Raw genomic sequence first — 16,726 nt, forward strand, 5'->3', positions numbered from 1 at the left:
CTGAACACGGCTATTACACTATTTTTGAAACTAAACACTAACTATTTATGAAACTGAACACGAGTATTATCACTATTTTTAAAGGAAAACTAATGAAAATGGCTTGAAAATTTTGAGTTTTAACGATAAGGACAAAATAAATGGTAACATGAATAGTACCATGATTGATTTTTTAGTGTAAAAATGTGATTTTTCGTTAAAGTGAACAGTACCTAAAGCTTTTCGTTAAAGTTGCCTATTTTTAAATTAAGCACTGGTACTATCACTATTTTTTAAATTGATCACTGATTATTTTTGAACTAAACATGAGTATTACACTATTTCTGAAACTAAACACTTACTATTTCTAAAAATTAACCATGAGTATTATCACTATTTCTTAAACTAAATACTGATTCTATCGCTATTTTTTAAATTAATCACTGATTATTTCTGAAACTGAACATGAGTACTGTACTATTTCTGAAACTGAATACATGTACTTGTTGACCCTAATAATTACAAAACCTACGTGGCGCGCAGGCCGAGTAACTAGTAAGCTAACTACGTCCTTCGGTTGAATGCGGGGCGTGCCAACTCGTCGGCCGAGCTCGGCCGAGGAGTAAAATTTGTTGATGTCGCTTGGAGCGCGTCGTTGACTTCTGTATCTTGCGATTGCGACCGAGGAAGGAACGCTCTCGGTCTCTGAGTTCTACAGCCTGAAGACAAGGCTGCTAGTTCTACGAAGTTCAATATCAAATTCGGCTTTTATGGTGCCGAATGTAGTAACCTGGTAACACCTCACTTCGCCGAGAAGGCTAATGAGATGACCTCTGCCAATAAGGATTTGAAAATCCTTCTCGACCGAGACTTGGATAGATAACCAGTCGGCCTCGACGCAGTGCTGTTTATCCAAACTGAAGGTGCTTCGGGAACGGCTGATTCTACGGCAACAGTGCTGTTTATCCAAACTGAAGATGTTCGCCGGTTGCCTTCACAGTGCTGTTTATCCAAACTGAAGATGTGTCGGCGGAAAAAGAAAATAAAAAATCTCAAGATGTTTGAGAGGTTTTGCGCAGGGCAGTTGGGTGTTGAATTGGAGGTCTTCTCTATGGTGTTCGCGGCCTTGTATTTATAGAAGCAGATGTGTGGTGCGGCTTCACTTGTGTAGAATTTGATTTTAATTCAAACTCAACAGCTAGAGTCTAGGTCAAAGACTTCTCAAGGTAAGCAACAACCTATCTTTTAGATATCATTTATCTTTAAACGATCCGCTGGATATAGCCAATATTAGGCTTAGATAATCCAATATATATTAAGAGATAATATTATGATTAAAACCACAATATTATTCCTTAATAATAATTGAAAATTATCTCAACCACTTTATCATCCAACGGTCTAGAACTTTACTCATCTAACGGCCTTGATTGTATGGGCCGATAGCGTAAATTTAGGTCCAAACATTGCCCCCCAGTTTCCTTGAGCTTCGGCCCATAAGCCGAATGGTTAAGGAAATTAAGTCTTTCCAGCCAGTCAGGAGTACCTCGACCACCTACTTATCAGGCCGAGAGAAACCTGTTGCTGTGTTGAGCCGAGAGAACATGATCCTGGCTTCTTTTGACCAAAGAACAACTCATGGTTGAAGAGAAGTGATAAGCAATCATGAACCAAGGTCGAGAAGAATTAGGGGGTAGGAAAAATAATTTGGGGTCAATAGTTCGGCCGAACTTTCTTTTATTCGGCCGAAGAATTGTATTCGACCAAATAGTTTTGTAAAGTGGGCCGAGGCCGAGGCCAAGAAGAATTGGGTGTAGAACCTATATATATATATATATATATATCCCATTGTATTCGGCCGAACTTTCTTTTATTCGGCCAAAGAATTGTATTCGGCCATATTTTCTTTTATTCGGCCATATCGTTTTGTAAAGTGGGCCGAGGAACATTAGCTAGATACGTTTCGTGGCCGAGGAACTTCATTGTCGGCCGAGGTCTTAAAGTGGCCGAAGACCATCATCACATATATATGAATCCAAAGCCACAAAAAACAAAATCAAAACTTGGCCCATTGGCTTTGGAATGATGTTGTCGGGCATGCATATTTCTATCACCCTTTTTTTTTTTTTTTTTTTCCCGGGGGCTCAATGCTCATTGCCCCCCCTGTATTTTCTTAAGTATCGGCCAAGAGGCCGAATGGTTAAGAAAGTAATTTAGCACATGGAAATAAAAGTGGCCGAACCATAAATAGGAGGAGGCCAACGATGCTTTATTCCAAGCCGAGATCTTATAATATCAAAATTCTCAAATTGATTTCGCTCTAGGCCAAATAAAGAATTTTCTCCAAATATTTGTAACTTGGTGAAAATTTTTTCATTTTCAGCCGCCGAATGTGTTGAACAATTATTATGCCCCACACGCATAATTTCGGCTTTTAATTCAAACAACTTAGCCGAATGAGATTTCTCTATATCGGTGTTATCACTAATAATCATATTGATTGGCGTAGTTTCGGCATCTAAAACCATGTCTCCAATTACCATATCAATTGATGTGGTTTTATGGTCCGAAGTCGTGTATCGGTATTGTTCGCCATTGGAACACTCCTCTAAAGAAACATTTTCTGAGTCAATTCTTGGCTCAGAAACTTGAACATTTTCTTCTAGGCCTACCACACTTTCAGTCTCGACCGAAAAAATAGATGGCCTTTGTTCCTCGACCAAATTAACAATTTTCTTAAGCCGATGTCTGATTACGGCCGAAGCGGAAAATTGCCCCCCAGTCTTTTCAACCAACCATTCCTCAAATGGAATTGATTTGTAGTCGAAAACGTAAGGAAAATATTTTCCATCTAGCCAGGCATTAAATCGAGCCCTGTCTTCATTTACCCATTGCTCTTGCAGGGCAACATGAGCTTTTATTCTCAACATGTAAGCGAATGACTTTTGCAACTCTTTATGGCCACGAAGAACTTTTTCCACTTCCAAAGATCTTTTCCGTTCTTCATTGTGTTTTTTCAATTCCTCTAGGCGCTCGTACAATCGGCTACGTAGAGCCGGATTGGAATCTTGATATATCATATAAACTTCGTAGTTTTAGCACTGGGTCCCACTGGGCGTGCCAAAATGTTGACCCTAATAATTACAAAACCTACGTGGCGCGCAGGCCGAGTAACTAGTAAGCTAACTACGTCCTTCGGTTGAATGCGGGGCGTGCCAACTCGTCGGCCGAGCTCGGCCGAGGAGTAAAATTTGTTGATGTCGCTTGGAGCGCGTCGTTGACTTCTGTATCTTGCGATTGCGACCGAGGAAGGAACGCTCTCGGTCTCTGAGTTCTACAGCCTGAAGACAAGGCTGCTAGTTCTACGAAGTTCAATATCAAATTCGGCTTTTATGGTGCCGAATGTAGTAACCTGGTAACACCTCACTTCGCCGAGAAGGCTAATGAGATGACCTCTGCCAATAAGGATTTGAAAATCCTTCTCGACCGAGACTTGGATAGATAACCAGTCGGCCTCGACGCAGTGCTGTTTATCCAAACTGAAGGTGCTTCGGGAACGGCTGATTCTACGGCAACAGTGCTGTTTATCCAAACTGAAGATGTTCGCCGGTTGCCTTCACAGTGCTGTTTATCCAAACTGAAGATGTGTCGGCGGAAAAAGAAAATAAAAAATCTCAAGATGTTTGAGAGGTTTTGCGCAGGGCAGTTGGGTGTTGAATTGGAGGTCTTCTCTATGGTGTTCGCGGCCTTGTATTTATAGAAGCAGATGTGTGGTGCGGCTTCACTTGTGTAGAATTTGATTTTAATTCAAACTCAACAGCTAGAGTCTAGGTCAAAGACTTCTCAAGGTAAGCAACAACCTATCTTTTAGATATCATTTATCTTTAAACGATCCGCTGGATATAGCCAATATTAGGCTTAGATAATCCAATATATATTAAGAGATAATATTATGATTAAAACCACAATATTATTCCTTAATAATAATTGAAAATTATCTCAACCACTTTATCATCCAACGGTCTAGAACTTTACTCATCTAACGGCCTTGATTGTATGGGCCGATAGCGTAAATTTAGGTCCAAACAGTACTACACTATATCTCAAACTGAAAACTGACTATTTCTGAAATCCAAACACGAGTATTATCACTATTTCTTAAACTAAATACTGATCTATCACTATTTCTTAAATTAATCACTGTATTTCTAAAATTAAACACGGGTACTGCACTATTTAAGAAACTGAGCACATGTACTACACTATATCTAAAACTGAAAACTGACTATTTCCGAAAACTAAACACATATATCATTATTATTTTTTAAATTGAATACTGGTTCTATCACTATTTCTTAAATTAATCACTGACTATTTCTAAAACTGAACACGGGTACTGCACTATTTATGAAACTGAGCACATGTACTACATTATATCTAAAACTGAAAACGGACTATTTTTGAAAACTAAACACGGGTGTTATCACTATTTCTTAAACTGAAACTGATTATTTCTGAGAATTAAAAACCTTGATCATACAATATGCACTCCTGCATTTACAAATTCAAGATCAAATGTGAATTAACCTTGAGTATTAATTTCTTTCGTATTAGGACAACAAAATCAATATCCCTTAGGGAAAAGTGCAAAGAATATGTCTGCCTTTTACACTAGCACAGAGTTTCAGTGACTTTAGATTGGCAGCAATTCGTGCTACGCAACCATCCACAACAAATATTGTTGAGATATACCAACGGGGTATTTCCAATCAGCTGCAGGAATCAAGAGGACAATGAGAATGCATCATAGGCCAAATCAAAGTATAAAACAAAATAAAAATTGAAAGCTAAATTGAATGCTTAAGCTTCATGAAGAAAAATGGTACTTCGGTGACATAGTTCTTGATTGCAAATTTGACTTGCATATTTATCTTCTCTTGCAGCAAACTGTGAAAGATGTGAAAACAGATTCAAATGTTCAATTCTACGGCAAACCAACCAATTTTTATATTTAAAAAAATAATTCATCGATTAATTTAAACAAAAAAAAGTTCTACAAATCAAAAGCAACCAGAAAACTCCAAACACTTAATCATTTCATCTTCTTAAAAAATCTCTTGAAAAAGATATGAGTAAAATATTGCAAAAGCCCAGAAATAGTCAACTCAATCAAAACTAGAAGACCCCAAATATGCAGAAAATAAATAGAGAAAAAAACTTGAAGTATTTAACAAGAATGATTAATGTCAAAACAACATATGTGAGAGTGGGAGAAAGTGGGAGAGAGAGCAGTTCAAACATAATTCCTATAACAATTTGGTTCTTCTAACAATCTATAGAAGCATCTTCCAATCTCATTGACATTGCATAGCCCGCAAAAACAAAACAGTAGAAAGCATTGCCTGCCGGCAGTGGCAGGTGCTAAAAAAACTGACGTTTAATGCACGGAATCCACCAATGGTGACGGACCCAACCTAAATTTTTAAGAACCAACAATTATATCAAAAAAGTACATGAAAAAAATTAAGTTAACTACCATAAACAAAGTAAACAAAAAACAGAATAATAATTCTGGAATTTGTCCAATATTTAGCAGCAGATTTTCAAGATTTCAAGCAATATATTTCGCACCCAAATGCTAATAACCAATGAATAATCTAATTATGTCATTAAATATTAATAAATCATGTGAAACTTGAAATAAAAGACCTTACAGGTACCTCTTGGAGTCCATCTGATTCTCTAAGCCATCTCTGATGATGGTCAGAACTCGCTTGAACTTCTAGTTATCAGTGGAAGATTGGTCGGGAGCGTCGCGAACTTCGCGAACTCTTCTTGGTCTTGACTTCCTCATGGATCACAAGGGTGGCGTCATCTCCATCGTCGACAATCTGATCGGAATTATAAATTGAGAGAATAGTAGAGAGAAAATGACAGATATATGTAGAAACTTGTAGAAACCGTACAAAAGCTTTTTTTATCACATCTGAAGTGAAACGGATTAAATAAACTGGAGGAGGTGTAGTCAGGGTATAATCAGAAACTCATTGTTTGGCCAGTTTCCTAACCATTAAATAAAGTTAGAAAATGATTTTTTGATTAAGATTCAAAGTTCAAATTTGTGAAACCATTTTTCTTAGTTTTCCTTATAAAAAAAAATTGAGCTCAAAAAGATGTCTGATAAATACTTAAAAACAGCTTATTTTCACAGTTTTGGATGAAAAAAATATGAAAACGTAAATCATAAAAAATGAACTTATTCTCACAACACAATAAAAGCAATTTTTTTTCAAAGCACAGCAATACCAAACTAGCCCTAAATATTTGTGGCAAACCACATGAGACACAGTATTCTTGACAAAAACGATATATTTATGTGAGTCCACCTAGCTTCTAGAAGGGTAAACTACTGTGGCAAAATCACCGCTACTCCCTTTTCCAAAGAAAAAAACAAGATGTTTCTTGGGTATTTGTGGCTTAACATTACACATGAAGGGGCGTGAACGGGTGCGAAGACACTAGTATAATTAATTAATAATGGAAACGGATATTGAATTTCAGGATCCAGTTTTGTGCCAATTATTTAAGTTAATAAGAAGCCCATGGGCTCACAAACTCAGCCTTTAAAATATTGGGCCAAGAGGCATGTGGTCCATATATGTTGTCAGACTCAGCCCACAAACAATTCTTTGACTGGGAGTCCAGGATCAGAGCTTTGAGCTTTGGAAAAGAGTCGAGGGAAACAGACATGGCGGCTAACTGCGCGAGGCGAACCCTACAATTCTCTTCAGCTTCTGCAAAAGCCATTCTGTCCCGTCCACCGCCTTCACCTTTCGCCTCCAATGCTTCTAAGCTGACCGAACTCACTTCCCTTAAGCCCGCTTCTGCTCCTCGACTCGCTGCCCAGAAGCTCAAGTTCTCAAGGTTCGATTTTTTTTTTTTTGAACTTTAATTTTGTACCTATGTTAGCAATTGATTGAAAAAAAATTAAATTGGAAAACCGAATTTTGGGTCTTTTGTGCATACGGGTTTTTTATTTTTATTAATTTCGGTTGTATGATTAGTTTTTATGTTCTTCATTTTACTGAAATTTCGAGCATTGTTAGGAAAACAGATGAATTTGTTACTAAATTTATAGTCAATATGATTTGAGAAAACATCGTTTGTGTTCAATTCATGAACTTGTTATTGTTGTGTTGACTGGTGGGTATTAAATTTAAACTTGCGTGTTGGGAGGCTTTAGAGGATTTGTATTTTTCACTTAGGCTTCCGGTGGAGTTAGGCGGTGCGCAGTCATTGATCCCGTTGCACAGTGCTACTGCTTCTGCATTGTTCACATCGCTTCTGTCTTTGCATAATACCAGCTGGGGGTGCCTCTCAGAAGGTACTTTTCGGAATTTTACGTTGGTTTTCATACAGTGGATTATGCAAGTGTCATATGTTTTTGAATGTCATTGCATATTATCATTTATCATTTCCGAGAATCCATAGCATGCCTATCTTCGATAGTGTTGTTAGTGAGTTGTACTCTCTGAAAATGAATAGGCGTTTTATGTTGGAACATCGTGAATGGGACTTTTGATTTATTACTGGGCTAAATGGTGTTAACATGCCATGAAGGGAAAGGTATTTTTACTGCAGGAGAGGGTGTAAGATATGAGATTTCTCTTATTACCTGTTTTTCAAGTGAGTTGAGTTGGACCTGCGGTCTACTGATGTTTGATGCTGCACCTAGTTTTTAAGGGGTCGCAGTGTGTTTCCAAATTATATGTCTCATGCTTTTTCATAGTGCCCGGATGGTATTGTATTGTACCAAGGGCTATTCTACAGAATATGACCTCATTGGTTACTCTGTTGTTTATTTTTCCATGAAAACGTTAGCCAGCATCAATATTGTTGGGATTCATAATCTCAACACTAAGTAATAGCATTTCATATCTGATACAGATGGCTAAGTTGCATACGAAAATAAGTAGCTGAATGCATTGTTCATGGTATTCTTCATACGTATTCTTGTGACATGGTGAAGGAAGGGGGAGAAATATCTCGACTCTGGAATTCGTTCTATTATGTATAGGTAGAATGACATGCCAAGTGTATTATATATATCGTTTTTGCTGCTTTTCATGGTTTTTGAATGTTGTCCATGAAAACTTCTTGGAACTTTAGTTTCCTAGACATCCTTATATCAGACGTACTTCGATGCTTTTGTTAATTGTAATACATACCAAATTAACTAAGGGTTCTATTAATATGGCTACTCATTTTTAATTTGGTAACTCTGGTCACTAATAAATCCCAAATCAACCTTAACCCTAAAACAGAGAAGATGATTACAATACTTAACAACCTTTCTAAAACAGAGAACATGGCTTATAAGCCACTAACAAATCCAACGACTAACCCGAGATCTAACAAACAGTTAACCATACTTAACTGATTCAACTAACAATTAACCCAGGTTACTCTCAACGAAGGATAACAATGGCTATTTGAGCCCCACCAATCATAACATGACATTTGGTACCTAACCGTCGCTCTTCCATATTTCCTGTTAATAATGGTTTCGTTACTGATGGGTGATTGCGATCAGAGTGTTGTCTATAACCATGTCAAATGATTCTCTCACTGAGGTTTACTGAAGCATGACTATGTCCTCCAGGCTTCCTTCATTTTCTCACCTTGTATATTTGTAACTGGGTGCAGGTTTTGCAACTCCACTATAGCATGGCCACTGAGCTGCTGTTTATGGGTACATGGCGGGATCATGAATACAAGAGTTTGTTTCTGATTGCAATTGAACTTTAATGTAACTTCAAAAAGTAGATTATCGTTTCATTCTTTCTCGATGTTTTTCAGACTGTAGTTATGGTGACCTGACATTCTTCATGTCCTCGTTAGAAATTTTGAAAACAAGAGATCGGGAATATCTTGGTACAAATCTGCGACTAGCTTACTGTTGTTTTTGAACCAATTGGTAAATTGGCTGTTATGCTTATTGGTTTTATTGGCAATAAAGTTTGCAATACATTATTGTATCATGACAGGGTCGATTAACTTAGATTAAGTTTGATGACCATTTCATTGCTAGATTTCAGTTTTCGTTTTCTGTAGTGGGAAAGTATTGTAAACTTTGTATTATTAACTTTACAGGAGCCTGGATCAAAAAAAAAAAAAAAAAAAAAAAACTTTACAGGAGCGTACTAGTTAATGGGTAGTGACAATCCGTGTTGGGTTAATGGATCATGAAGAAATTGTCATGCTTCATGTCTAAATCCGGCAAACAGGTCATGTTCGTGTTGCTTACATGTCATACTCGTTATCTTAACGGGTTATTGACATGTAATCCAAAAACGACCCGGTTCGTTAACCGGTTGACTCGGAACGTGTTATTTTTTCCATCATTTTGTATTGAATTAACAGGTTTGTATAAGAAATTGCAAGGACCTGTCAAAGCCACATTGCCTAATTTTGGAATTTTATAATTTTAGTTCATTGTAACTGTGAGTCTTGTTGACAAACAACAGCTCAATATCTTCGTTTCTCTAATTTTCAGTTCATTGTTATTGTGAATCTGGTTTAATTGGTAGATCAAACTGGTTTGAGCACAATAAAACTTCATATCAAATTAATAAAATAAACAACAACCTAATTTGGTATCGAATTCGTTATTCATGAGATTCGAACTTAAAACTTCTCATTCACAAGGAAAGAGAAATACCACCAGACTGTAGTACTGAGTGGCCTCCTTACCCCTTTTTTGGACCAATGAAATGAGCAAGTCGTGATATTTTCCATTTTGGCCATGTCAAATATAATTTAATTTTAGGTATCATTTTCCAAAGATGAAAAAACATTGATCGATTGATTCTTTTTCACCAAGAATTCAAAAACATTACGTGACGTACCAGCAAAATCAGACCGTTGCCTCAACGTTCGAAAATCTCCGAATTTTTAAAAAGTAACCTTTTGGCACACATAGCTCCCGTTGCCAACGGTCAGCTTAAACCTCAACTACTTCTTATCCCCAAACCCTCTGACAACTTGAAAGAGTTAAGAACTGTCTTCAACTCGACAAACTCGGTCGATTTTCCACTCAAATTTGGTTGATTTTCCGACAAAATTGCTACCTGGGTTTTCAATCTCCGACCGCGATCGTCATCTTCCCCAATTCAGCAACCTCAAAAAGGCGAAAAATGGCAGCTTTGGCGCCGGGAATTCTACTGAAGCTCGTGGACGCAATGAACACAGGGGTCAAGCCGACGGGCGAGTACCGGAGCGCGCTTCTGCAGATCACCGACATCGTCCCGGCAGACCTTGATGAGAAGAGCCTTTGGCCCACACAGGGCTTCTACATCAAAATTTCCGATTCTTCCCACTCAATTTACGCCAGCCTTCCTCCGGAGCACAATGACTTTGTTCTCAGTAACAAAATGCAGTTGGGTCAGTTTATATATGTCGATGGATTGGAGCCTGGGTCTCCGGTGCCGGTGGTGAAGGGAGCCAAACCGCTCCCCGGCAGGCATCCTCTGATGGGTACCCCGGAGCCGTTGATGGGGCTGAGGGAGAAGGGAGAGAAAAGCGAACAAATGTCGAATTTGAAGCCTACTAGAAGGGGGTCTTGGGGAACAGGGCTTAATGGAGCTGATGGGGTTTCGTCTCCCATGGTGTTAAAGCCTGTTCCTTTGGATTTCGATCAGTGCACTCCTGTTAAAGAGCGAGGCGGGCGAAACGGGTTGACGTCTCCAATAATTAGGGGGAGAGTGGGAAGAGACGGAGGGTTGAATTCGGGGATTCGGAGTTCATTTGGTGGTGGACTTCTGGCTAAGATGGCAGATTCGAAGGGAGGCGAAAGCCCTGCGTTGAGAAAGAGCTGTGTCACGCCATCTATGTCGAGGTTTCAGAGAAGCAGAAGTGTGTCTGATCGAGAGCCAAGGATCCCAATTAGCCCCTTCAACTCAGCTGTAGGTACATTGCTCCTCTTTAGCATATTTTTCTGAGCTGCACCGATTGATTTTTCTAGTTATTAGAATTTTTGTTTGTGGAAGAATGTTTGATTTTGTTTGCGGAAGAATGTTTGATTTTGTTTGCTGAAGACTGTTGTATTTTGTTGGCTGAGAATGCGAATTCTTGCTTTGTTGTAGGAAAAAAAGAAGAGCTCGACTCCACCACCGCGATTACGAAATGCAAGAGTGGCAACTTCACTCAATGTGGCTGGAGATGCAGCACAGAAATCCTCCAACTCGAAGGACACAAACACGAATTCTCAGCAGCAGCCGCAGCCCGGTAACTTGTGCAACGAAAACAGCACTAGCCTGCCCATGAATTTACCAGGAAGGCTCAGCTTGCTTGGCAAAGTAAGTACCTTCATCTCCAAGTGTTGCTTCTAGTTTACGACTGAAACCAATTTTTTTTTTGGGTTTTGACTCTTGAGATGAGATTATATTTATGCAGGAAGCTGTGCAGCATAGAGAGACTGCTCAGAAGATTGCCCTTAATGCACTCAGAGAGGCTTCAGCTACCGATACCCTAGTTCGATCTCTCAAGTAAAGCGAATCCCCTCCTTTTTCTTATATAGTAGTGAAAAATTGAACTTTGAGATATTTGTTTGCTAAGATGAATACCAATGCTTGCTTGTGCAGGATGTTTTCAAACTTATGCAGAACAGCTAGAGCAGATGCCCCATCAGCCTGCTTTGATAAATTCCTCGAATTCCATCACCAAATTGTCCAATCAGTAAATGATATGGTGTCGATACAAGCGGCTACTTCAGCTTCTGAAATGACTCAGAGTACTCCAAAAGTTAAGCAGCAGAAAGATAAAGATCAAGATGATGAAGAATTTTCCGTCCTACATGAAATTGTTCAAAACTCCGTGAACTCTAAACTAAACTTGTCGAAAAGAAGGTGCGCATTGTACAAATCAGTTGCAGCCGTTCCTGAAAGAAGCGAGCAGAAAACGACAACGTTTGAGAAGCACCTGAGAAGCTCTACTCATCAAAAGCCGAAAGCACCATCCACTCCGCTTGGAAAGCTGAGTCTTGAAACCATTGGTGAAAACGACGAAAACAAGAAGCCGGCTTCTGCTAGTTTAAGCAGCTTAAGCAACACAATCAGGTTGAGTAAGCAGATCGAAACGGAAGCTGGGAACTGGTTTATGGAGTTTATTGAGATGGCATTGGAGACGGGGATGAAGAAATCAAAAGGCACGACAACGGATAAAGATATCCGAAAAGTGCCTCAATCTGTCATTCTCAGATTGATTAATTGGGTGGAAGTAGAACAGTGTGACAGCAGCAAGCGGCCTGTTCATCCGAAAGCAGCGCAGTTGGCTCGAAAGTTGAGGATCAAAGTGAAGAATCCTTGAAGTGTTGGCATTGCTAGTGTTTGCGTTAGTAACATTAATTGGGGATTCTTTCTTCTGTTGCATTTGTTGAATTGAAATATCTTATTTGCATATGTTTTCTAGCATGTAATGGTGAGTGATTCAATATAGACAAAAAAAACTCTCTTTACGTCACTCCTGATTTGTCATGCTAACCTTTGACCCATTTTTGTGGACGTCTCACAATACCCTCAATTCAGGTGCTGTACCTAAGAACCTCTCCAAGTTCAAGTACTACCTTGTCAATTTGGCATCAACGTTTAGTCATTTTTAGTTTTTCAATCTTGAAAAAAAATTTGGTTTTATGAGTAATTCAAGTAAAGCTATATGATTGGGCAAACGAAATCCACTAAGTTGCCACCTCAATACATAAATAGAAAATTTAACAAAAAAATTAACAGAATGACCAAATTAATTTGCGTGAGCCATTTTATTGATGAATTCTTATTTCATACACCATTTTAGTTGAAAGATTCAATCTCAAAGAACCCCCAAAAAAAAAAATCCGAATTTCTACTACACAGTCAGAGCTCCAAAAAAGAAATAAAAAGGAATAGATTTAAAATACCAATAATACCCTCACAAGTTTCTCTAAATGACACCCCTACTATCCTTCTCCTATCCGGCGAAGTCGGATTTCTTTCCCTCTTCGAAGTTCGAAAGCAAATCGAAACCCCACTGGAAAACCCCAAATTATTCCAAAACCGCAACCCCGCCAAGAATCCTCCTGTGCCCGCCATAGCGACTGCCGTTTTCCTTCTCCAAGCCGCCGGTGAGTATCTTTCTCGATCCCAATCTTATTTTTTATTTCCCATCCAATCCCTCTCTTCCGATTTCTTTTCGTTCGATTTCCAATTTCAAATTTAATGTATGAAGTCTCAATTTTTCAGTACAGGGACCAAATTTAGGACTTAGGGTTCGTCTTTGTTTCTATGAATGGATCTTCTCCGAGCATACTCTGATCAAAACGACGACGAATCGAACGAGCCAGAGGAGCACAACCAAAACCCTAAATCCGCACCGTCGTCCCCAGACGCGTCGCCGCCTCGGCTCCTCCCCGCCAAGTCCGCGGCGCCCAATGTCGACGACACTATGCTGGCCCTGGCGGTAGCCGGGGCCAACCGGTCTTCCACCCGCCCCATCGACCCGACCCAACACATCGTCGGTTTCAACCCCACGTACGACCAGCTATGGGCGCCCATCTATGGCCCATCCCACCCGTACGCCAAGGACGGCATCGCCCAGGGGATGCGCAACCACAAGCTCGGCTTCGTGGAGGACGCATCAATTGAGCCCTTCGTGTTCGACGAGCAGTACAACACTTTTCACAAGTATGGGTATGCTGCTGATCCATCGGCCTCTGCTGGGTACAATTATGTTGGAGATTTCGAGGCCTTGCAGAAGAACGACGCCGTTTCTGTGTATAACATTCCCCAGCACGAGCAGAAGAAGCGGAAGATTGAAAAGAGGAAGGAATTGGACGAGAATGAGGGTGAGGATGAAGATATGGACCCCGAGGAGGTCCAGAACCCGGCTAGTGACGTGTGGTTGATGAAGAATAAGAAGAGTCCGTGGGCGGGAAAGAAGGAGGGTCTGCCAACGGAGCTGACTGAGGAGCAGAAGAAGTATGCAGAGGAGTATGCCAAGAAGAAAGGCGAAGAGAAAGGGGCTGGCGATAAGGGTGAGGCTGTGGTTGAGAAGACTACGTTTCATGGGAAGGAAGAGAGGGATTATCAGGGTAGGTCTTGGATTGCACCGCCGAGAGATGCTAAGGCATCTAATGATCACTGTTATATTCCGAAGAGGTTGGTGCACACTTGGAGCGGGCACACGAAGGGTGTGTCTGCTATTAGGTTCTTCCCTAAGTACGGGCATTTGATTCTCTCTGCCGGGATGGATACCAAGGTGAAGATTTGGGATGTTTTCAATACCGGAAAGTGTATGAGAACTTACATGGGTCACTCTAAGGCAGTTCGGGATATTTGTTTCTCTAATGATGGGAGTAGGTTTTTGACTGCTAGTTATGATAAGAATATCAAGTACTGGGATACTGAAACTGGGCAGGTGATATCTACATTCTCAACCGGGAAGGTTCCTTATGTTGTCAAGCTGAATCCAGACGAGGATAAGCAGAATGTATTGTTGGCAGGTATGAGTGATAAGAAGATTGTTCAGTGGGATATGAATGAGGGGAAGATAAATCAAGAATATGATCAGCATTTGGGTGCTGTGAATACGATTACGTTTGTGGATAATAACCGTAGGTTTGTTACTTCCAGCGATGACAAGTCACTTCGCGTATGGGAGTTTGGGATCCCTGTGGTTATTAAGTATATTAGTGAGCCTCATATGCATTCTATGCCATCAATTTCACTGCACCCCAATTCCAATTGGCTTGCAGCACAGAGTATGGACAATCAGATTCTGATTTATAGCACTAGGGAGAAGTTTCAGCTCAATAAGAAGAAGAGGTTTGCCGGGCATGTCGTCGCTGGGTATGCTTGCCAAGTCAATTTTTCGCCAGACGGACGGTTTGTTATGTCGGGTGATGGTGAAGGTAGATGCTGGTTTTGGGATTGGAAGACATGCAAAGTCTTCAGAACTCTCAAATGTCATGAAGGGGTATGCATTGGGGCTGCATGGCATCCCTTGGAGCAAAGTAAAGTTGCAACATGTGGCTGGGATGGCTTGATTAAGTACTGGTAAGTAAAGTTTCATTTTGTAACACTTTAGGCCGCTTTGTAATCATTCATACGTGCAATACTTGGTTTTCTGATTTATGTGTCTATTAGTTTAATTAGTTGTTGTAACCGATGTGCCTATATGCATTCATGTCTGCTAAAAATCATGCCATGAATTCGTAATGCCAACTTTTGATGCTCGATATATCTGGTAGCTAAGTAGGGTTTATTGATCTAATGCGATGCTCTGTATATTTTGTGTATGTATCAATTTCAGGATATCAAACTTAACCTTGTTCACATCTAGCCTCTATGTTTGAGAACTATAAATGTAGGATTCAGACTTTAGATGTGTTGCTTTCTCTCTGGAAGAAGCTTCTTTTCCTCCACCCACGACACGGATATAGGAGAAATCCCCCTCCCCCCCCAACAAAAACAAAGCCTTGAACTCGTACCTCATACACACCCTGTTCCTTTATTTCGAATCATTCTTTCTTTCCCCTACCTAATTGTGCTATAGAAAGTTCTCCGTGCATGTGTTTTACCTTTATTTTGAAAAACATCGAAATAAAGTCAATGTGCTGACTTTATTTTATCAAACCTTAAATGGATAAATGCTACTAAGATGAATGGAATATGTTTCTTTGTTATGCGATTGATTTTAACGACAGTAGGTTCCATCCCGCAATTGATTCATTGGTTTCATTGTTCGTTAAGAGATGTTGCAGTTGCTTTACGCGCATGTGTACTAGTTGACTAAATTTTTCATACCTTGCACTCTCCTAGAATATACGAAGTTTGATTAATCTTTTCGTGTGGTTTGCAGGGACTAGCTGCATTCCACTTCGGTTTGGATGAGGGACGATAACTTGATGTACCCTTTTCTGTTCCATATGGGGGTATAGTGCCGGTATCATCGGATGTACCCATCTTGGGGATTGCCGGACTTAAGGTTACGTATAAAGATTGCAGCACAAACTCTGCCTACATCTTTATCTTACTACAATCACCATATGTACTTGTAATACAAATTTTTCGGCGTTTTGTTGAATCTGTTGTTGTAGTTTTGAAGACTTTGAGAAGTTCTACAGGAGTAACGTTTTTGCAGATGTTTATGTACTTGTATTTTATTAAGACTTTGAGAAGTTGACAGCCGATGATAGCCCTCCTCTGCTTGCTTAAAATCTTGTAGCAAAAACTGCACCTTTCACTATATGGTGCAATACATGTTCCACACGTTGAAACCTGTGGCACGTAGAAAATATTCGCCTTTGGTTTGCATTTTTATCCAGATATTATCTAATGAGGAACTAATCTTGCATGAAGGTAGCAGATGTGTCGGATACGAGTGACCGTTAATCTGCTACTTACATCCTACAACTATCCCTTGCATTGGAGTGGGATATGAGGAATCGTTGATTCGTCACTCATGTTCTACAACTATTCTGTGTTTGAATTTATGAACAGAGAAAATTTAACTAGGCATTTGAGATCTTTAATTTTCAAGTTTAAATTCCATAAACAGAGAAAATTATTTTTTTGCTGTACGGCAATGATATTATTGGTTGGTCCAACCCAATTTTCTCTGTTAATTCATGCATTTGGTTATAATACTTCAGCGTATTGATGTAGTCATAATCTTAACAATAAAAAGATACTTGTACTAAACATAAATATTCACA

General features: G+C 39.6%; 3 protein-coding genes and 1 long non-coding RNA gene across 5 annotated transcripts; 3 read left to right on the plus strand and 1 right to left on the minus strand.

The window, feature by feature from the left end:
• Window positions 1-4,468: 4,468 nt before the first annotated feature.
• LOC137735876 (uncharacterized) lies at window positions 4,469-5,992 on the minus strand. The gene is made up of 3 exons (XR_011068739.2): window positions 5,700-5,992; window positions 4,866-4,926; window positions 4,469-4,752 (listed from the first exon to the last, which is right to left on the minus strand). It is a non-coding gene; the product is annotated as an uncharacterized LOC137735876 (long non-coding RNA).
• Window positions 5,993-6,667: 675 nt separating this feature from the next.
• On the plus strand, window positions 6,668-9,020 carry LOC137737948 (uncharacterized). The gene is made up of 3 exons (XM_068477536.2): window positions 6,668-6,903; window positions 7,245-7,363; window positions 8,686-9,020. The coding sequence occupies exons 1-3, from the start codon at window positions 6,728-6,730 to the stop codon at window positions 8,703-8,705; spliced, it is 315 nt and encodes a 104-aa protein (XP_068333637.2). The 5' UTR covers window positions 6,668-6,727; the 3' UTR covers window positions 8,706-9,020.
• Window positions 9,021-9,966: 946 nt separating this feature from the next.
• On the plus strand, window positions 9,967-12,498 carry LOC137738461 (protein CORTICAL MICROTUBULE DISORDERING 4-like). Its single transcript, XM_068478091.2, has 4 exons — window positions 9,967-10,943; window positions 11,124-11,336; window positions 11,434-11,525; window positions 11,622-12,498. The coding sequence occupies exons 1-4, from the start codon at window positions 10,176-10,178 to the stop codon at window positions 12,343-12,345; spliced, it is 1,797 nt and encodes a 598-aa protein (XP_068334192.2). The 5' UTR covers window positions 9,967-10,175; the 3' UTR covers window positions 12,346-12,498.
• A 440-nt stretch (window positions 12,499-12,938) lies between these two features.
• LOC137736995 (uncharacterized) lies at window positions 12,939-16,199 on the plus strand. 2 transcript variants are annotated; one of them, XM_068476331.2, is made up of 3 exons: window positions 12,939-13,135; window positions 13,254-15,065; window positions 15,871-16,199. In XM_068476331.2, the coding sequence occupies exons 2-3, from the start codon at window positions 13,300-13,302 to the stop codon at window positions 15,875-15,877; spliced, it is 1,773 nt and encodes a 590-aa protein (XP_068332432.2). In that variant the 5' UTR covers window positions 12,939-13,135; window positions 13,254-13,299; the 3' UTR covers window positions 15,878-16,199. The 2 variants fall into 2 exon arrangements, with proteins under 2 accessions (XP_068332432.2, XP_068332433.2); XM_068476332.2 differs by having other exon boundaries at window positions 12,984-13,135; window positions 13,259-15,065.
• The last annotated feature ends 527 nt before the right edge of the window (window positions 16,200-16,726 follow it).

The sequence above is a fragment of the Pyrus communis genome, chromosome 13 (genome assembly GCF_041283825.1).
Source record: "Pyrus communis isolate YQ-2024b chromosome 13, ASM4128382v1, whole genome shotgun sequence".
NCBI classification, from domain to species: Eukaryota; Viridiplantae; Streptophyta; class Magnoliopsida; order Rosales; family Rosaceae; genus Pyrus; species Pyrus communis.

Excerpts from the sequence above, each read along its gene's own strand:
- LOC137737948 (XM_068477536.2), top strand. The coding sequence starts at position 6,728 with ATGGCGGCTAACTGCGCGAGGCGAACCCTACAATTCTCTTCAGCTTCT. Across the intron at positions 6,904-7,244 it reads CAGAAGCTCAAGTTCTCAAG|GCTTCCGGTGGAGTTAGGCG; the intron begins GTTCGATTTTTT and ends TTTTTCACTTAG. Across the intron at positions 7,364-8,685 it reads CTGGGGGTGCCTCTCAGAAG|GTTTTGCAACTCCACTATAG; the intron begins GTACTTTTCGGA and ends AACTGGGTGCAG.
- LOC137738461 (XM_068478091.2), top strand. The coding sequence starts at position 10,176 with ATGGCAGCTTTGGCGCCGGGAATTCTACTGAAGCTCGTGGACGCAATG. Across the intron at positions 10,944-11,123 it reads TTAGCCCCTTCAACTCAGCT|GAAAAAAAGAAGAGCTCGAC; the intron begins GTAGGTACATTG and ends GCTTTGTTGTAG. Across the intron at positions 11,526-11,621 it reads ACCCTAGTTCGATCTCTCAA|GATGTTTTCAAACTTATGCA; the intron begins GTAAAGCGAATC and ends TTGCTTGTGCAG.
- LOC137736995 (XM_068476331.2), top strand. The coding sequence starts at position 13,300 with ATGGATCTTCTCCGAGCATACTCTGATCAAAACGACGACGAATCGAAC.